Source organism: Mustela putorius, unplaced genomic scaffold (genome assembly GCF_011764305.1).
Source record: "Mustela putorius furo isolate JIRA1106 unplaced genomic scaffold, ASM1176430v1.1 tig00000253_pilon_pilon_pilon, whole genome shotgun sequence".
In the NCBI taxonomy this organism is placed as follows: Eukaryota; Metazoa; Chordata; class Mammalia; order Carnivora; family Mustelidae; genus Mustela; species Mustela putorius.
This window is the reverse complement of record NW_025421329.1, coordinates 1693219-1713206: the sequence shown is the minus strand read 5'-3', so window position 1 is coordinate 1713206 and position 19988 is coordinate 1693219. Positions and strand designations below refer to the sequence as shown.

Here is a 19988-nt window from a genome sequence, read left to right as displayed (position 1 = left end):
GGACTGCATTTTGAGAACCACTACTCTGGTTTTTACAATCTTTCCACCCTTTTCACTTCCACATTCATCGAAAGGATTGCTAAGGAGATAAAATATATAAAACTGCTTAATATAAATGAAAGGGGTGGTAATTATGAAGAAATAGATTCAAATAGTAATTAAATGCCAAAAGCACTTAAGGAAAATGAGCCAATCAGAGTTGGTTTTAGGAGGAACAACCCCATGTCTCTCTTCAGGAAGGAAGATGGTTTTATGTTCTTCAAAAGCCATTTTCCTCTTTGTGTAATGTAAGTCATTTAATTATGGAAGGGGCTCATGAGGGCCCTCAGATCTCCATCAAAGTCTGATAGAGTCATATTCTTGACAGCATGCCCACTCCACTGCCTTCACAATCAGACACCTGCTGGTGGAGCCCAGGATGGCTGAAATCAGGTCACACATCGCAGAGAACTAACTCAGAACCATCTTATGAGTTACCTACTCTAGAAACTGAATTTACTCAGGACTACAGGCTCCCTTTCAGCATATTAGCTACCACCACTGGAGGGAGGAAGCAAGGAATAAGGATTTATTGCCTCAGACTTTAGTGGTTTGAATTAACTCTCCCTTCAGAGACTTGACTTATTCACTTTCCAGTTCTGACCCTACTGAGAAAAATGACCATTTTTTTTTCAAGGTGGCCTTATAATTTGAAAGATTTAAAAGGCTTCAGATCATCCTCCCAAGGTGACGTTCTATTGGGGCAATGGAAGCAAGAGTTGTCACAAGAAATGGACGGCAGGTATTTTAGTCCCACTTTTGTCAGTAGGGATCTAAATCACATATGTTCAATAAAATTCAATAAATATTTAACCTCTCTGAATCTCAGCTTCCTCCTTTATAAAAAAAAAAAAAAAAAAAGCGGGGCGGCGGGAGGGGGTTGCGGAATTGCCAAAGACCAGGAATTGGCAAAATCTTTCAGTAAGGGCCTGATAGTAAATGTTCCAGGCTTTCTAATCCTACATTTCCTGTCGCAGCTACTTGACTCTGTCCCATGAAAGCAGTTACAGACAATGTGCAAACAGATGCTGTATTCTAATAGAATTTTATTTATAAAAAACAGGCGGCCGACCTTGGCCAACAGCTGCCATAGACTCTAACCAGGTGACACTGAGTTACCTGCCATGCTCCTAACATGGACATAGTTTGTTACTGGGAGAAACAAATTTAACTCCTCTGTATCTGAATATTCCTTTGTGTTAAAAGAAAATACCATGACTTCTCATATCACTTCCTCGTAGAAATTTCAAAAAGGACTGATGAGCTAATGTTTCAAAGTATTATGATTTCTTGAGGAAGGGCACAGGAGAAATATTAATTATTATCAACTCTACCTTTTAAGCTACTATCATCTGATTATTATTGTACCTAGGAATAGAATGAGGATTCTGATTCACATCATTCTATGATGTTCAAACATGCTGTACTATGGTCTCTTGTCCTATCGTTTCCTTTCAAATGATTAAGAAAAACCTAGGAGTTGGATGCTAATATTACTCTTTGATATCTTCCAAAGATTATATGGAAAGAATAAAAGAAACAAATCTCACCATTTTATATACAGATTTTAATATTTTTCCACTTATCATTCATGATTATTCAGCCTTAATGCCTAAAAATGGAGCATTCTCAAGAAATAGAAGAAGCATCTAAGCTATCCCAAAAATCATTAAATAAAGTTGATATGGTTTCTTTATTTCTATTTGGTCCACTCTGAGGAGAAGCACCACTAAAAGTAAATTCCTTAAACAAGAGATTTTGGAATTAGTTGTATGTTAAAATATGCTTTAAAAAAATCCAATGGATAATTAACCCTAATTTTATCATTTCTCAGGGATATTAATATAAATTGTCTTTTTTACATTTGCCCATCACCAATTATCAACCAATCTTCCACCTTGAACAAGTAATTTCATTTAGCAGATGTTTCTCTAGTGCCCATTATATACAAGGAACTGATAGAAAGGTGGAAAGCTTGTATGTATAACAATAAAAAGTAGTGAAAAGTGCTCTCAGCATGTTAACAAGCTGTATTTATGAGTTTGAAGGAAAAAGAAAGTGCTTTTAGCTAAGTTGATAAGGAAGACTTGTTTCATGACAGAAGTGATATTTGAGTTGAGTCCAGAAGACAGGAAAGGGGCAAAGAGCTTTCCAGATGGCCCCAATACAGACCCTGTGTACAGGCAAACCAGTGTGAGCAATTCAGATCAGGTAAAAGCTTGTTAGTGCAGGATATGGCAGTGAATCATGGAAGGCCAAAGGTCATCAGGCTAATAAGTCTGTGTTTAAAGAAAGACCCATCCAAGGATCTTGAGAGTAGAGTTAGGTTTTTACCCATTCACTCAACAGATTTTAAGTCCCTATTATGCGTCAAACATTTCCCTAACCTGTATGGACACAGCAGTAAACGAAAAAGATGCAGGAAAAAAAAAAAAAAATCTCTGCCTTCATTTTCATACGGGGAAACAGACAAAAAATAAAATCAGTAAATAAATGGTACCACATATTTGAAGGTTAAATACTACAGATAATCAGTTATAAATAAAGCAGAAAAACAATTATAAACAGGTTGGTTAGGGCAATACTGGAGGTTATATTTGAGCAAGGGTTTGAAGTAGGTGAGGGAGCAAGCCAGGTAGGTATGGAAAAGAATAGAATTCCAGACAGAAGGAACTCTTAATGCGAATGCATTGCAGATGAGCAAAGCAACCTGTGTGAGCAAGGAAGAGGACAGAGGGAGATGATGTCCGAGATGTAAGGAGGGCCACATCACTTAGAGTCTTATAGACAATTGTGAGGACTCTGGACTTAGGAACATTAACCTACCAGCACCGGGAAAAATGCATTGCAGGAGGGAAAGAATTAGTAGAAGAAACATTTGTAAAGCTACTTTCCTGGTGAAAAGTTCTGAAACTATTCATTTGATCACTCATTCATCCACATTAATTCAGCACATATCCAGGAAACACTATACTAGATATTGACAATAAAACTGTGACTCCTGGAATAAACTTCTGCCACATGAAGCTGGCCCTCTGGTAGAATGATGACAGAATGAACAGAAAGGTTCCACATGTTGATAAGCTTCTAAAATGCTATAGAAGTCTAAATTTGATTATGAGTCTAATATTATAAAAGAGAAGGTCCCAAAAGGTCCAACTGTATAATCAGTCCTTAGTCTACCTCTTAAGTCATTTCTTAGCAATCTCCTTTAATGAAATACTTGCCAATATTCTGTCCACTCTTACAATTGCTTTTGAAAAGAACGATCGGATATTCTACATCAAAAGAAATCAAAACATCCAAACAATGAAGAATAAACTAAATCTGAGGCTTTTCTTTCCCCCAGTTATGATGAGTCACAGAATATAGACTACAAATATGATTAACTCAAATACAAGCATTTATGAACAGATTAATTTGGCAGCATAGAAGAAGCAAAGACCAGTCCAAAACTACCAAGTTTGTCTGTAACCTAGACAATAGCGTTTTCCAAACAAATTGCTTGTGCATGAAGATATTATCATTGGTGGCTGGATGACTGGCTTTAGTACCCCATAATGATAAACCCGCTGTCACAGAGGACAGATAGGAACTAGTTTCTGCTGTCAAACTGTCATGGAATTATTAAATATAGAGGGAGAAAATGACCCAAACAGTATGTAATGAGCTCCCTTTCATTCTTTGTCTACAAAAGCACATCTGTGGATTGTTAATGACTCTGAAATGGATGAACCAAATTGATGAGAAAGAAAAACATCTTTCAGAGATAGGAAAAGGGAAAATCAACACACACACAAAATGTTTATAAAATATAATTTAAATATAAAGGCTTATGAAAGTACTGTGGAAAACTATAAAGTGTCATACAGATGTAAGCTATTATTATTCATTTCCATATTGCTTGGTTGCTTTCCTTGGTTTTCTTTGTTTCTAGTATAGATCACTAATCTTTTAAAATATAGAGAAATACCAAGACTTATTCACAAGTAGTCCATGTGTGTGACTTTCAGGAGGTGGCACTGCCATCCCAAGTCTAGTCCTTTCTATGGTGCTGGATGATTTTCCAATTTGATGTCCCCTGTGGGCTGTGCACGGTGACCTGAGTGTGTATAAGGCTCTCATTACTCAGTTCACACAGATTCCGTACCAAGTCCTGTGGACGGACTTTCATTAACTAGAGTCCCTGTGCCACAAAGACTCAGTTGGCCTGCGGGGCGCCCATAAAGCCACATCTTAGCTCAGAGATATGACTCAAACATGAAACGACTCAAGCACAGGTCTTGGTGTCATGATCTACATACCTCCCTCAATAACCCTAACTAAGCTGGACAACTTGGAGGGATGTCATATGGGAGCAAGAACATTAGACAGAATCATTGTGACATCAACTCACACACTAAAGCCACCATTTCATTTGGTCCTATTTGGTAATATTGAGGTTATCTGTCTTCGAAAATCTCAGAGTTAAAGAATTTCTTATTTGTGCTTTAATACATAAGAAAGAAAGTAGTAAAGCAGTAGGAAACCAGGCCTTATTTCTTAGTTTAATTTAAGGACAGACACAAGTCTGAAAGTAATCAATAATCTGCTTGTTCTCAGGGTGGATTCCGTTAGCTATATCACAAAGGTAGTACGGTGTTAAAAAGAAAAAAATGACCAATATTTGTAAACATAGAGATATATAATCCTGGAAAGGAAAATCACCGTTAATACTCAGGTTTTCTAACTCAAAGGGAGAACTGTTTGAAACACCACTGTACACAAAGGACTTTATTTGACATAAATACACATTTCAAGTGGCAGTGAGGGGGACCTTTGGCACACGATTTGACTCTTTCACACAAGATAAAAACACTAAGGAAGAAAGAAAAGTGAGAAGACACTGAAGGAGAAATTAAATAGTAGATAAGTTGATATACATTCACTAGAACCCACTGTGAGAAATATAGAATGCAGTATTATAATGTTTATAAAGAAAAAATATCATTTTAATATATGACATTTACTATAAAATCTCAGACTTAAACATTCTCTAAAGTAATCTTTAAAATATAACACACTATCTTTCTACTCACACACACCCATAGGAAATTCATTCTTACATAACCTGTCTATACAGAGCCCAACAAGCATCTTACAGATTGTGTTATTATTTTTTATTCACATTTTCTCCACTGCAAAAAAAAAAAAGGAAAAACAAAAACTCACTTCAATCTTACATACAATGTATTCACAGGCCCAGGCAGTATCATAAGAAGCAGAAGAATAGAATAAACAACTAATTGGTGTACCAATTTCCAGATCAATGAACACCTTAACGGTGCAATGAAACCCTTTACCTCCACCTGCCAAGCCCTGAAGATTATGTGATTAAAAGATCCATGCCTTTAACCAGCTTCTCTCTCGGTATTTTTATTCCATACCACCCCCACTCAGCTGGCTAAACGACTAGGTAGACTAGGTAACAAGGTCAATCAAATGCAATACTTCTCTCTATTTAAATATAATGGAAATTTTGACCATTCCACATTCAAAGAGCAAATACATTCTCACACTGACAACCACATTCCATTGGCTTTTCCTGAAAGCAAAGTGTGACAGATGCCTTGGCTGTAATTGCCAATCAGCCTTTACATGGCAGCTGAAAACACAATACATCACTTTGATCTCCTTTGCTCTAAACACATCCACAATCAAGAAAACCTGAACAAGGAATAAGAAATTGGCATCATTTCCAAAAGCTGTCACTCTACAGCACTTAAATACTATAATGTATATTTTGCTCATATTTTTATTTCTCTGTTTCAGAAACACTCTGCCAAAGACCTGAACAAAAGTATCACCTACACTCACAAATATATTTGAAGAACTATCTGGAACACACACTCTATTACCAAGTACAAAATCCGAATATAAGCACATTTAATTAAATATCACCACTACCATTTCCCTTTCCAGTTACACACTTGAGGGATAAAACCATATAAGCGTGCTCAGTGGATATGGAAACAGTGTTCACAAGAACTGTACTCACATTTTGCAGGCAGGTCATAGCCACATGTGATTTTTGCATGTCCAGTTTCACAGCCGTTCAGGTTACGACATTCAGCCAGTAAACAGGGGCCAGCTGCTCTGTGAATGCAGCCATCCACTAGGAGAGAGAGAGAAAAAGTTAGCTCATTTTTGTCCTTTTGGAAGTAAATGTAAAACCAGAAACAGGATGAGAAAAAGAACGCAATTTGTTTGTCTTGAAAATCACCGTAGTCTCAAGGATGAAAACCCATGATATCCAATCCTTTAAACACTGTTGTCGTGTGTGTGTGTGTTTGTATTGAGCAGAGGTAGAAGGGTTATAGAAGTCATGTAGTGTGCTGGTAAACATTAAACAACAGTATGTCTTGGGATGGGGGAATCCCTGATTTGTTGCCTTTTCTATTCTCAATTGTGTAAATATTCCCACTATGTCCAATTTCAAACTATTAACTTGAGGTCACTGAACACACGGTGCAAAAGAAATGCTAACAGTTCTGTCTCCCAAGATGGTAAGTATTGCCTCTAACATACCACAGGTTATAGAAGGAAAAGGTCAAGAAGAAAGTGAGAATAGCTCTCTAAAACACCCGTACTCACTCTAAAACTGAGAGTAGAATTAAAGTCATTAAAAAAAGAGCCACACCTCAGAGCTCCCCCTCCCCCAACAGCAGGACACAAACACAGCTTGTGTCTTAGTAAATTCCCATAAAACCACCCTCACTTATCTGACAGGGACTAAGCCAAGAACTTCAGCTGTTCCGGCCCTCACTCCCCTACATAAACAGCTTCCTGCCTTTCACCAGTCTGAAGTCCCTTCAGTCCTCTGGCCTCTCATTCTTCCCTTCACGTCTGGCTTACACAGTGAGACTCGCCTTTATGAAAGCACAAATCTGATGCTGTTGGAAATTAAAACTTCATATGACTGGATGGGACGGGTGTGAGTGCACAGATGGAAGGCTCAAAGATCATATGCACTTACATTAGGAAATTGAAAACTTGGGTTCTTAGTTGTTGTTGAATGGGCCCCTTGGAATGAAAGGAAATGCAAGATTGCTAAATGAAGGGTAAAGAGACAAAAAGGGGGAGAGTAAGAGTCAGCTGGGATGTGAAAATAAAGCAAGGTATTAGAGGTCAGAAGATGTCCCCCTCTCTCCACCGTCCACACCACCATGAAATTGACCCAGAGAATCTTCAACGATCCAATCCTCATTCTTTCACTGTTCAGTCATGCACATACTCACACCTACAATTTTTCTCTTCCAAAAAAACCTTAATAAATTTTGTTCAAACCTTTTCACATAGCAATTCTACTTAAAAAAATTTTTTTCTATGGAATAATTAACACAAGTGCAAAAGCTTTAACTCTAAGAATGTCAGAGTTGTTTATAATAGGGGAAACTTGGAACTTCTCAAAGGAGAAGTTAGATAAATCAAAATCCATCAGTGCAATATTATTATGCAGCTGCTAAAAAGAATGGGCTAACTCTCTATGCAACTAGTCCTAAACATGGAAAGATTTTGAAGGGAAATGTCAGGTTTAGAAGAGTATATAAATCATATAGTCACAATTTTGCTTACGAAGTTTTACACACACAATTATACAAAGATACATACACATACATACACACACATATATGCACCCCCAAAATATACTAAAATATAAAAAGTGATCATGAGATGGGAAACAGAGGGTGAGACTTTTAGGAAAAAAATCAGGTCCTAATTTATGTTTGAATTTTTTTTATAAGAGTTTCAAGAGAATTATTTTGTTTTATTTTATTTTATTTTATGAGAAAAGTATTTTAAATTGAACATTTTTTTTCTTGGCAAAGAGAATTAGTTACTTAGCTTGAAATGGATGATTAAAATAGGATTTGCTAGTGTATTTAATCACATGCTGTCAAATATTGTCTGCATTATTTAGATTGCAGTATAATGCAGCTTGTAGATATCTAATTCTCAAAATCTTCATGTTATACCAGCATTCATGACTGTATTAGAGCAGCTGAAAAGCTATTTATTTATTTATTTTTTTTTTAAAGATTTTATTTATTTATTTGACAGAGAGAAATCACAAGTAGACGGAGAGGCAGGCAGGCAGAGAGAGAGAGAGGGAAGCAGGCTCCCCGCCGAGCAGAGAGCCCGATGTGGGGCTCGATCCCAGGACCCCGAGATCATGACCTGAGCCGAAGGCAGCGGCTTAACCCACTGAGCCACCCAGGTGCCCCTGAAAAGCTATTTAATAATGACATCAGCTTAAATTTATTGAATGCGTCTATATGCCAGCCACCATACTCAGGACAACTCTACCAGCAGATTCTAATTTTATCATTTTCATTTTAGAGAAGCTTAGAAGATGTTAGTAACCTACCAATGTTCACAAAATATTGGCAATGTGATTCAAAACCTTAGGTTTGTCTGATAGAGCAACCATACTGTGACCCACTGTAATTCACTGCCTTCAGGACCGAAATCCAGGCCATCTTACCTCAATCCTTACATGTGGCATGTTGAAGCACCATATTACATGGCCTTTCAGTTCCCATCAGTTCTACTTATGAGTTGTAACGGTCATACCATCAGGCACAGATTTCAAATGTGCAGTTTTGATGAGTATATAAAGGTATATATTCATGTATACTCATGTAACCACGATACCAATAAAGATGCAAAATGTTTCCAAGAACCCAAAAAGTTCTCTTGCGCCCTTTCAATCCAATTTCCCTTCTCACCCCACAGAGAGAATGCCTTTTCTGATTTCGACCATCCTTGCTAAGTTTTGCCCATTATATAATGTCAAACTTCATAAAAGAGATAGAAGGTGGAGGTGTGCTTCTTTTACTCAGCTTATTTCTGAGATTCATCTGTACTGTTGCATGCAGTAGTACTTCATTTCTCTTGATCCCCAAGTACTATTCCACGGTTGAAAGCACCATAATTTCCTTGTCCATTCAACTATAAATATTTACAGTTTTTAGCTATTGTGAATAAATCTGCATACTTTACAAGTCCTTTTGTAACTATATATTTTTATTCCCATTGTAAAAATAACTATTAATAAAATTGCTGGGTCAGTATATATTCTACTTTATAATGAACTAATATGCAGTTTTCCTAAATGATTATACCAGTATACATGTAGACCCAGCAAAGTCTGAAAGTTCAAGATTTTTTTTTAAGATTTTACTTGTTTATTTGACAGACAGAGATCTGCCAAATAGGCAGAGCAGCAGGCAGAGAGAGAGGGGGAAGCAGGCTCCCTGCTGAACAGAGATCCCGATGTGCAGCTTGATCCCAGGACCCTGAGATCATGACCTGAGCCCAAGACAGAGGCTTAAGCCACTGAGTTATCCAGTTGCCCCAAGAGTTCAAGTTTTGGCAATACCTTGGTGTTGTCAGTCAGCCTTTTTAATTTTGGCAATTCTTAAAGGGGTATCTCATTGTGATTTCAATTTGCATTTCCCTGATGATTAGTGATGTTAAATATCTTGCCAAGTGCTTCTTGGTCCTTCATATATATTCTTTTTGGAAGTGTCTGCTCATGTCTTTTGCTAATTTTTATTGTCTTTTTATTACTGAGTTGTGTTAAATCTGCTATTAGTTCCATCCAATTTTTCTTTTTAATTTCAGAGATTTATTTTTTAGATCTTGATATTTTCCCTTGGTTGTTTTTCTTACAGTTTTCCTCCCTGATTTTTCCCATCTTCTCGCCCACCATTTCCCACCTTTCCATGTAAATGCCTCCTCAGATTCTGCATCGTGATTTTAACATCCTGTCTGACAACTCCAGTGTCTATGTTATCTATGAGTTTGTTTGTATTGACTGATATTTCCTGTGACTCTGGGTCACGTTTTCTTGTTCCTTTGCATGCCCAGGAATTACTGATGGTATATAAACACTGTGAATATGCTGTAAAGGTTTTAAATTATATTTTCTTCCTCCAAACAGCATTGTAGTTTGCTCTGGCAAGCAGATTACTGCCAGGTAACACGGAGATGTAAGTTTAGGCTTTGTTAAGGCAAGTTTATTCCAGTTCTTTCCCTTACTCCTAGGAGATGGTCTTCACGCCCAAAGAATGAACCTTCCAGAGCTTCAATGGAAAACCCAAGTGTTTGTCAATTCCTTCTAACTCAGGGGAACTAAAACTCTAAACTCTATATCCCTGAAGTGAGAAACTGAATGTTCTGCTCTTTCATCCTTCTAGCTCTCGTTTTCTTCCTGGGCTCCTTGGACTCTTTATCTGTACATGTACAGTTTAAGGCTCTGCCAAAGATCACAGGTATTCATTTACAGATTTCAGGGCTCCCTCCTCTGTGACCCTCTCTCTTCAGGAATCTTAATTTGAATTCCTAGTCGTTCTGACAACCTTGAAGTCAGTCCTATGATTCCTAAAGCCAGTAAATCTACTGTTTTTCCCTTGAGCCCTATCAGCCACTTCCCATGTGGGGCATGGGGGGACCATGGGGTCAAAGCCATTTAAATGTGAATCTCATCCAGTGTCGTTTTCTTCTTTCCAAGGTAGAATCCTTTTCGGTTTCAGCTTGCTTTTAGTTGCTCTCTAGTGCCTATAAACACTTTCTGTCATTGCTTTTATATTTTTGTCAAGAATTTTAAATTACTATTGGTAGGAAGTCTACTCTGATACAAGCTAGTCTGTCATTATCAGAAGCTGGAAGTATACACTGCATTTTCTATTGGCTAAAACATGGTATCATATTATTTTAGAGCTATATGTGGCCTTTGGAAAAAGTACATGGGAAATGGTATTATCTATTGTATCAATCTGTACTTGAGAGTGGGTTGTTTTGTCTTTGAAAGACAAAAAATAAATAATGTCTCTACACATACAAACTCAGTATGAGATCTTAAAATTCTCTAACTTATTGTCAATTCTTTTGCTCGACTTATTTTTCCTAAAATGCAAATCTGATTTCATCACTTCCATACTAAAGTAATGTTCGTTTTTTTCCCATATCTTACATTATAAAACCCTTAACTATAAATTATGGTCTTTTAGACACTTCACAAATGTGGTTCCAACTTAACCTCCCAACCTCACATCATCCCACTCTCACTCCCTTGGCATCATGTAATCTGACACATCTAAATCCCTGCCATTCCCTAAACACAAGCCGACTTCCTTTGCAAAGTGTCAGAATATCCAGCTACCCCTCCCCTGTTTCCTGCCTAGCAAGGTCTTGCTCATTGTTCAACTTCCAGTTGCAATGTTACCTCCTCTAAAAAGCCATTCACAACATTTACAGTCCACAATAATGTCTTGTTATGTTCCCACATTCTGGCATGTACCCTTATTTTCATACTTATAAATTGTTTTATAGTTATTATATAAACACAGCAGACTGGTTATATGCTAAAATGTCTCTACTGCTTTAGTCATTCAGCTCCAGTTATATGTTAAAAAGTCTCTACTGCTTTAGTCATTCAGGGTACAGGAGGTGGCTTACTCTTTTCATATCCCTAGTTATCTTTTTTCTTTTTTTTAAGATTTCATTTATTTATTTGAGAGAGAGAGAGAAAGAGATAACACAAGCAGGGGGAGCAGCAGAGAGAGAGGGAGAAGCAAGCTCCCTGGTGAGCAGGGAGCCCAACATGGGGCTCCATCCCAGGCCCCCAGGATTACGACCTGAGCTGAACCGACTGAGCCACCCAGGAGCCCCTATATCCCTAGTTATCTTAACAACTGACTTTTTGTAAGAACTGACTTTTGTAAGTTGAATTAAATGCAAGTAAATTTGGGACGAAAACTAGTGTAGTTTTTTTTTAATACTAAAGAAGTAATCAGGCTAGTTAAATCCAAAGAACCAGAAATGGAAAAGCAAAGTTAAATACAGAGTCACAATGTGGTCACAAATCTAGTGGCGAGCTTCCATATTAAAAGTGTTAAGAATTCACTGAATCTGAAAATTTACCCATTTCCCTTGGCTCTGATGCAGCCTACCAGAAAATCTGCGCCTTTTCCTTCTCTTGGGGTCAGCCTAAAAAGGCATCAGGCTGGGTAGTGGCAAGATGTGAGATGTAACACAGCAGCACTTTTTCTATTTCTCCCACCCCCAGCCCCCAGGTAGGAGGGGATAGCGGACCACCAGTCAGCATTTACACCGTCATAAAAGGTATTCAGCCTGACCCAAAATGTCTAAATCCGATTACAACCAAAAAACAAAAACAGAAACCAACCAAACAAAAAACCCAACACCAAAAGTCTAAATGAAAAATGAAAGTTGAGCACAATTTTCCAGGGAGCAATAAGACTACTGATGCCTCTTTACCCTATAAAAGAAATATTCACAGAGGGGAAAAAAAAACAAAAACAAATGATGACTAAGCTCCATAACTAAATATTTACTGAAGTCCACTTATTTTTCTTTCTGGTTATATAGCTAGAAAGCAACTCCCAGCTTCTCTTGTAGTGAGGTTATGTGAGGTCATGAGTTTGAATTCTATTCAAAGGAGTATCAGTAAAAATGATGTAACTACTTCTGTGTCTAATCCCTAAAACTAGGGCACCCAGCCTTCCACATCATCTTCTGTTGTCTGCATGCATTCCTCCATGAAGACTTTAATTCCCCATGAGATGGTACAGCCTCTAAACAGAAAATGCCTGAATCCCTAAATGTCTGTGTGGAAGCATCACCCCCACTTCCCATACTGCACTGTCAATCCAGGGATAGGCAAAAGTTTATTATGCAAAACCTCTGAGATTTGGGGGTGTTTGTTATAGTAGTTTGCCTTGGCTGATACTTTTACTTCAACTGTAAATACTCCAATGATAATTTTCATTCAGCTTGATTGCTGTTTTTTAAACTTATATGCAAAAAATTTTTTAGATTTTACCACTAGAATGAACACATTATCTTAACCAAGTTCATTTTCTTTGGTATGCCTTGGAGTTCTTAATCATGCCAGACACTGAGGACTCCGTGAACCCCAAAACCAGCCCGTCCTATTCATTCAAATAGTTGTTCCTCTCACTTTGTGATTGAAACCAGACTAATAGAAGATAAAGGTTGAGGACTGCCTAAAAAACTGTCTGTGGTATGATCAGCTAGGAATGGAGTGAACACTGAGGTCACTCATAGAGCTGCTCTTCGTTAGGGCTAAGAGGAGTTTAGCTGCATCTTCTTCCAAAAACCAGATTTTCTGCTGCACTGAAAAACCTGCCTTTACTATCCTGACACCAGGGCCAAAATGCTTGCAGGCAGATGGTTAACTAAGGCAAGGGCCTTTGACTCCTGGCATATTTCCTCCAGTTATCTAACAACATCTAAATCCAGAAGAATTCAGCCTATTAATTATGCCATCTTGGGTAGGTTTCCTTCCACCATAGCCTAGAGAATTTGACTGTCTCCGGATGGGGTAGCTAGATGGATTTTTGTTGTGCTTGAGGGGGGATTATTTTTTTACTTTTGTCCAGTAGTACCTTGGGGTGTAGAGTTTGAATATGTTTTTACAGGACTGTCTTAATCCACTAATTTAAATAGCTAAAATAAAGACAAAAGAGTTGGGACATGAAACCACATCAATTTTTCTGACCTAAGATTTATTTTACCCCATACATTCCACCCTGCCTTTTTGGCCTTTCTCAGGTAAAGTTCCCCATTTTACATAGAGATGAACAAGTTGATCCTGAAAATAGGGAAGAAAAAGCAAGTCACAAAGCACTGAACAGGAATCCTTCAGATACAGTGGACCGGTAATTCCTGCCTTTAACTGTAAGAGCTAGCAAAAAAAAAAAACAAAAAACAAAAAACAAAAAAACAGGGAAGATTTCTAAATATGTTTTGAAAAATATTAAACACATTATATAGCAAAATCCAGTTATTTTATAAATTGGCACTATGACAAATTTTTAAACCGTTTTTAACAAGGGGGATTTTGAAGTTCTTAGATCTGTACATATTCATTTAATCTTCTTTTGTAAATAAAAGACAGTAACTTAATCTAAAAGCAGCTGCATGAATCACATTAGCCTGAAAAATAAGAGACTCTCCCATTGAATATATCTTTTAGAAGAAGCCCAAGAGAATACAAGAGTTCTTTCCAAATCAAATCAACATAAATTTATTAAACAAATACCTCACACAAAGCATTCCGCAAGAAGCTGTGAAGAAGTCAAATGATGGTAATAATATGTCACATCTTTTGAGGATTCACCATGCGCCTTCTGATATGTTAAGTGACTTGCAAGCTTTCCCTGTTTGAGACAGTGCTGCAAAGTGGGAAGGAGGATGGTTCTAGAGTCAAAAGGCAGAGGTTTGTGTCCCAGTGCCACCATTTTAGCTCCCCATACTTTGATTTTTTTCCTCTGCAAAACAGGGACCCTTATAGGACCTCTCTTCAAAATCATAAGGTTTTTGTGAGCAAATGAGTTATTATATAACAACCATCTTGAATAATGCTTGGTATGTAGCAAGCATGCAGTAAATGTTGGTTATGTTATTACATTTAATCATCATAGACTTCTTGACAGGTAAGCTCTATTAGAATGACTACTTAACAAAGAAGATGTTTAGAAGTTAGTGCGAGATCACAAAGAAGTTAGGCTCAGAATCCAGGTTTGCTCAAACTTTATATTCTTAATCCTTACTCTCTTTTACTGCCATTCATGCAAAGAAGTACAATCATGGTCCCTTTACTTGGGAGGCAAGTGAAGAGGACAGACAGGCTCAGAACCATGTTTTCACTGAAATAAAAAGTAATCAGCAATATAGAGAATATCATAGTTATGGAAAGTATATCTTTTTTTCTTTCTTTTTTTTTTTAAAGATTCTTTTTATTTATTTGACAGACAGAGATCACAAGTAGGCAGAGAGGCAGGCAGAGAGAGAGGAGGAAGCAGGCTCCCCACTGAGCAGAGAGCCCGGTGTGGGGGTCTGATCCCAGGACTCTGGGATCATGACCCGAGCTGAAGGCAGAGGCTTTAACCCACTGAGCTACCCAGGCACTCCAAGAGTATATCTTTTAATAGACCAAAAAATTAGAGGAATAGATCACATGTTAATACATTAGTTTTTAAAAGTCCTTTGACAAAATGACCACATATTTCACTCTCAAAACAATCTTGCAAGATGGTCCTGGGCTTTATACTTTTCCCATTTTATATAGCTGAGGAAATTCAATCAATGCAAGAGTAAATGTCTAATGTCATCCACCTGTTAAGTGGCAAATATGAATTTAAGTTTCATTGCTCTTGAAGTCTGGCCAATATCACCTGGGAAGCTTGGGGGGAAAAAAAAAAAAGTGGATTCCTAGACCCAACCTCAAATCTAGAAAATCAGTCTCCCTAGCAGTGGAGCCCCAAAATATGCATTTCATAATCTCAACAGATAGCATGGAAGCCCACTACTAACAGAGAATTTTGAGAACCACTCCTCTATACTACCTTGTTTTCTTTGACAAACCTCCGAAGAGTGGTGAATAGTTGGGCCTGTGGCAAGTGATCTGAGAATTCACCGGATGCACCAAGTCACAAGTCATGGCTCTACCAAATCAGAAGATCCTCTTTAAATTTAACTAGAGCTATATTCCCCCAAGAGTCCTAATCAAATATTGATAGAATCCCTGCCCTTACCTGTTTGCTATTAGAGCAGGCAATATTAACTGGAACTAGAACTGAACACTAGTAGCAAGTGGATTTTAATTAAATGCTGTTTCACTCAAAGATATACAGAGTAGTCATGAAATACCTCAAGCATAAAGAAGTCTTTGGTATATGGCCTCCAAAGTAAGATCACAAGACATCCATACAGGAGATGTAAGAATAAATTTAAACTTTTCTTGATATTTATATTTTTTATCTAAAAAGATAAGAATTAAGCTCAAGTTTACTAATATTTAACACACAGATTAACAATAAGCACCTGTATATAATTTAAAAGTAAACACACACAATTTATAAGTGCATGCTCAAAAAATTTTTGTTGAGAAATGTATACAATTAAAAAAAATTAAAGTCAAAATACAAAGTGATCAACAGAGCTTTAGAATCAAACTTCCAGACTCTATCACTTAGAGTTTCTACATCTACATAATGAGTATAATATTAGTATCTACCTCTAAGGTTCTCATTCTAATTAAATAAGGTAATATTTGTACAGTGCTTAGCTTGGGCAGTCCCTGTATCTGTGCTCAAAGAACGTTACTGTGGTAGACACTTCTATCAGTGCAATTGCTGCACAGAAAATTGCAACAATTATTCCCATCTTTGCATCCATGCTCTTGGAAACCTGACTCTACAGCTCTTTCCATCATTTCTTCATTTCAAGAAATGGAATATGTTTCCCCACACCCTGAATCTAGGCTGATCTTATAACTCGCTTTGGCCAAGAGAATGAGACAGAAGCAACCCTGTGCCAGTTCTAGGCCTGAGACTCAAGAGGCCTTTCACATTTCTGTTCAGCAACCTTGTAAATGAGCCCAGGGCAGCCTGCTGAACAGACAAGCTATCCCAGCTGAGACCATCCTAGACTCGTTGGCACTCAACTTTCCTAGCAACTGGCCACAAATGCGTATGTGAGACCTGTCCATGAGAAGAACTGTCCAGCTTGTTGGTGAACCCATAAAATTACAAGTTATATAAATAGGTGTTTTAAGCCACAAAACTTCGGGGGTGATCTGTTACACAGAAAGGTCACCATCATCAGAAAAAATATAAAGTAATAATCCTTTCTCAAGTGATGATATAAAGGAAAAAGGTTAAATAGCTGTCATAAACTCTTAGGAAAGAAAAAAACAATATAGCTGAAGTAATCAGGTGAAAAGTTGATTCCATTAGAGGTCACCTGCAGCCTACATGGAAGATTTATGTGTCAGTTACTAAATAGCATCAGTGTTCCCTTTAGGGAAGAGAAGAAATATCTGTTAGAAAAAGCAATATAGTGACAAGGAGATCCACATCTTGAAGCTTCACAGATGCAAGGAATTAAGCTATGTGTAACAGCCTTGGGCTGATTTAAAAATTAACTTCTGTTATGGGCCTCCTGATCTTGCTGGTCAATTTGACTATGAGACCTGGGCTGTGATCCCAGCAGAAGATGACAAACACAAGAGAATAAACATTGACACATATCTTACCCAGGAATCTGGAGCAATTTTCAGCTAAGGGTCACACACTCAGCTTTCTTCATCTCTAATCTAAAAGCTAAAGGACTGATCTTTAAAAATTAGGAGATAGTCCTATCTACTAGAATCTAAGACCTATCTAATTGTGCAGATACCCAAGAAATAATTTTATTTTATTATATTTTATTTATTTATTTATTTATTTAGTCTCTCTTGTTAAACTTGAACTCTCAAGGTAGGATAAAAGAATATTTATCTTCAGAAACAAACAGGCCTACCAAAATTTTTCTTGGGAAAAATACAAATCTATGAGCTCTATCTCATCATTAGATTTGAGGCTTAGGAAGTCAAGTTGGTTAAAATCCTACTCAGGTTATAATAAAGATATATTTAGTCTATGGTAACTTCATGTGTAAACACATCACTCAAGACCTAATTCCACGCATCTCCTTCCACATTTCCAAGCTCTCTCTTTAAAAAAAAAGAAAAGAAAAAAAATCCTTGACCAAAGAAAATGTCATTATGACATCAATCACTGGTTGTCTACCCACTATCAATTCTCATTTTCCCTACTAACAAAATCTCTATATTGACTGGGGTTGGCTATATGCCCAACTAAAAACCTATATTTACCAGAAGCTCTTTCAAAAATGAAAAAGATACGAGTGACCAATTTAGATGGAAAGAGATGCCATTAAGTACATTTCCAAGAAACCTCATTACAAAGGGTTTACTCATACAGCAGACATATCTATCTATCTATCTAGATATCTATCTTGTTATCTACCACTACTACTATTAGGCTTTCTTACTGTGCTCCTACTAGTGGTCTTTTTTTTTTTTTTTAAGATTTTATTTATTTATTTGAGAGAGAGACAGTGAGAGAGAGCATGAGCGAGGAGATGGTCAGAGAGCGAAGCAGACTCCCCATGGAGCTGGGAGCCTGATGTGGGACTCGATCCCAAGACTCCGGGATCATGACCTGAGCCGAAGGCAGTCGTCCAACCAACTGAGCCACCCAGGCGTCCCCTACTAGTGGTCTTTCATGCTGCTCCACCTTTGAGACTTAAACTTGGTGGCCTGATTTCAGTAACTATCTAATGAGAATGAACATGAAGGCTGCACTCTGGTATGATAGAAAGAAGAGCTGATAGGTGCCTGAATCTCTGATGGCATCTGTGGAGATGTCAAATTAGGACTACTTCTCATTCAGTGAGATAAAACATTTTTTTGTTAATGAGCCTATGTCTTTTGTAAGCCACTATCTGGGATGGGAATGGGACTTCTGTAACTTAGAACCTAATGCCATCTTTAAATGTTTTAGGTATACATTTTAATTTAGCTTCAACATGTGCTTTGAAATCCCAGAGGAGTCATGTTTCTTTGACTATTACAAAAGTATTAATTACTAAGAAATCCTGTGCTGACAAAACACTGGAAAGGGAACAGGAGGCAAAACTCCCAACAGATCAATGGAGGGGGCCAGGGCAGTGCTGACCATATTACTAAAGAAGGACTGGCAGCTAGAAGAACCTAGAATGTGGCAGTCAACAGCCATGTGACCTTAAGATGGTTTCTATTTCATCAGCTCTCAGCAAGAAGGAATATTTCCATCAGCAATAATGCTGGATTTATTCAGGGTAGGTGCTACTAAAGAATCCAGAGAAGAGAATAAGGATCGTATTTCTCTGGAAGTCCACAGAGACAATCTAATGAAGGGTAAATTTGTCATCAGAGATGACAGGGATTTTCAGGCAAAGGATATATTAGCTGGTGCCTCAAGAGCTCTGTAGTAAACCCCACTCCTCCTCCTCCTCCTCCCCCACTTCTTCTTCTTCCTCCTCTTTCCCCTCCCCCTCCTCCTTCTTCTTCTTCAATTTGGCAAGGTTACTTGGGAAAAAAAAAGTATCTAACTCAGTTCTTATTCAAGGGCAACCACATTCCTCCAACCCAAGCAGAGACCCTTTTCAAGGAAATATGAATGGGCAGGTCTTAACACTATATCCCTTGAAAGAATAACTCCTCAAAATAATCTTCAAATCTGATGTTAATAGAGTCTAAGCATTCATGGAAATTTTTACTTTAAGTAAGGAAGAAATAATATCTGTGTTCTTAGGCAGCCTAATAGATCTGCTTCTCGAGTGTGGTTTTGCCTGGGTTAAAGGCATAGATTGTGCCCTTATTTCTGGGTAGGTCGTCTTAATAGAGAGTAGGTCAAACAGAAATGCAATGTCAGAGCCCTCTCCCTTTCCAAGAAATAAAAAATGAGTCAACTTACATATTTCCTCTTTTATCGAAAACTTCCCAGTGGCTGGGGACACAAGTTCAACACTAGGGATGATGTAGGTCAATGTTAACAGATGCTTCTAAGACAACCTCATTTGTTTTATCAAAAAATGAGACCTATGGAGAAAGGTAATCTTTCCTCAAGGAATTCAGCTTTTAAACTTCAATCGTGTTACAGAATCTTTTCTCCTCATTTTCTTCCTACAAAGAAGTAAATATGTCATTTTGTAGTTAATACTCCCATCTGCTTCAGGAAACACTAATGGTTTCAGGTGAGATGATAAAGGATTAAAAATCGTTAGGACCAGGGTGCCTGGGTGGCTCAGTGGGTTACAGCCTCTGCCTTCAGCTCAGGTCATGATCTCAGGGTCCTGGGATTGAGTCCCGCATCGGGCTCTCTGCTCAACAGGGAGCCTGCTTCCTCCTCTCTCTCTCTCTCTGCCTGCCTCTCTGCCTACTTGTGATTTCTATCTGTCAAATAAATAAATAAAATCTTAAAAAAAAAAAATCTTTAGGACCAGGAAAAAAAAAAAAAGAAAGAAAGAAC

At 37.7% G+C, this 19988-nt stretch overlaps 1 protein-coding gene across 1 annotated transcript in view; it reads right to left on the bottom strand.

The window, feature by feature from the left end:
* The window catches only part of MACROD2 (mono-ADP ribosylhydrolase 2), a 1942726-nt gene that overhangs the window by 1256206 nt on the left and 666532 nt on the right, over positions 1-19988 (bottom strand). The window contains exon 5 of the mRNA XM_045078428.1: positions 6077-6193. Within this exon, the coding sequence (XP_044934363.1) occupies positions 6077-6193 (117 nt within the window). The remainder of the gene's footprint in view (positions 1-6076; positions 6194-19988) is intronic.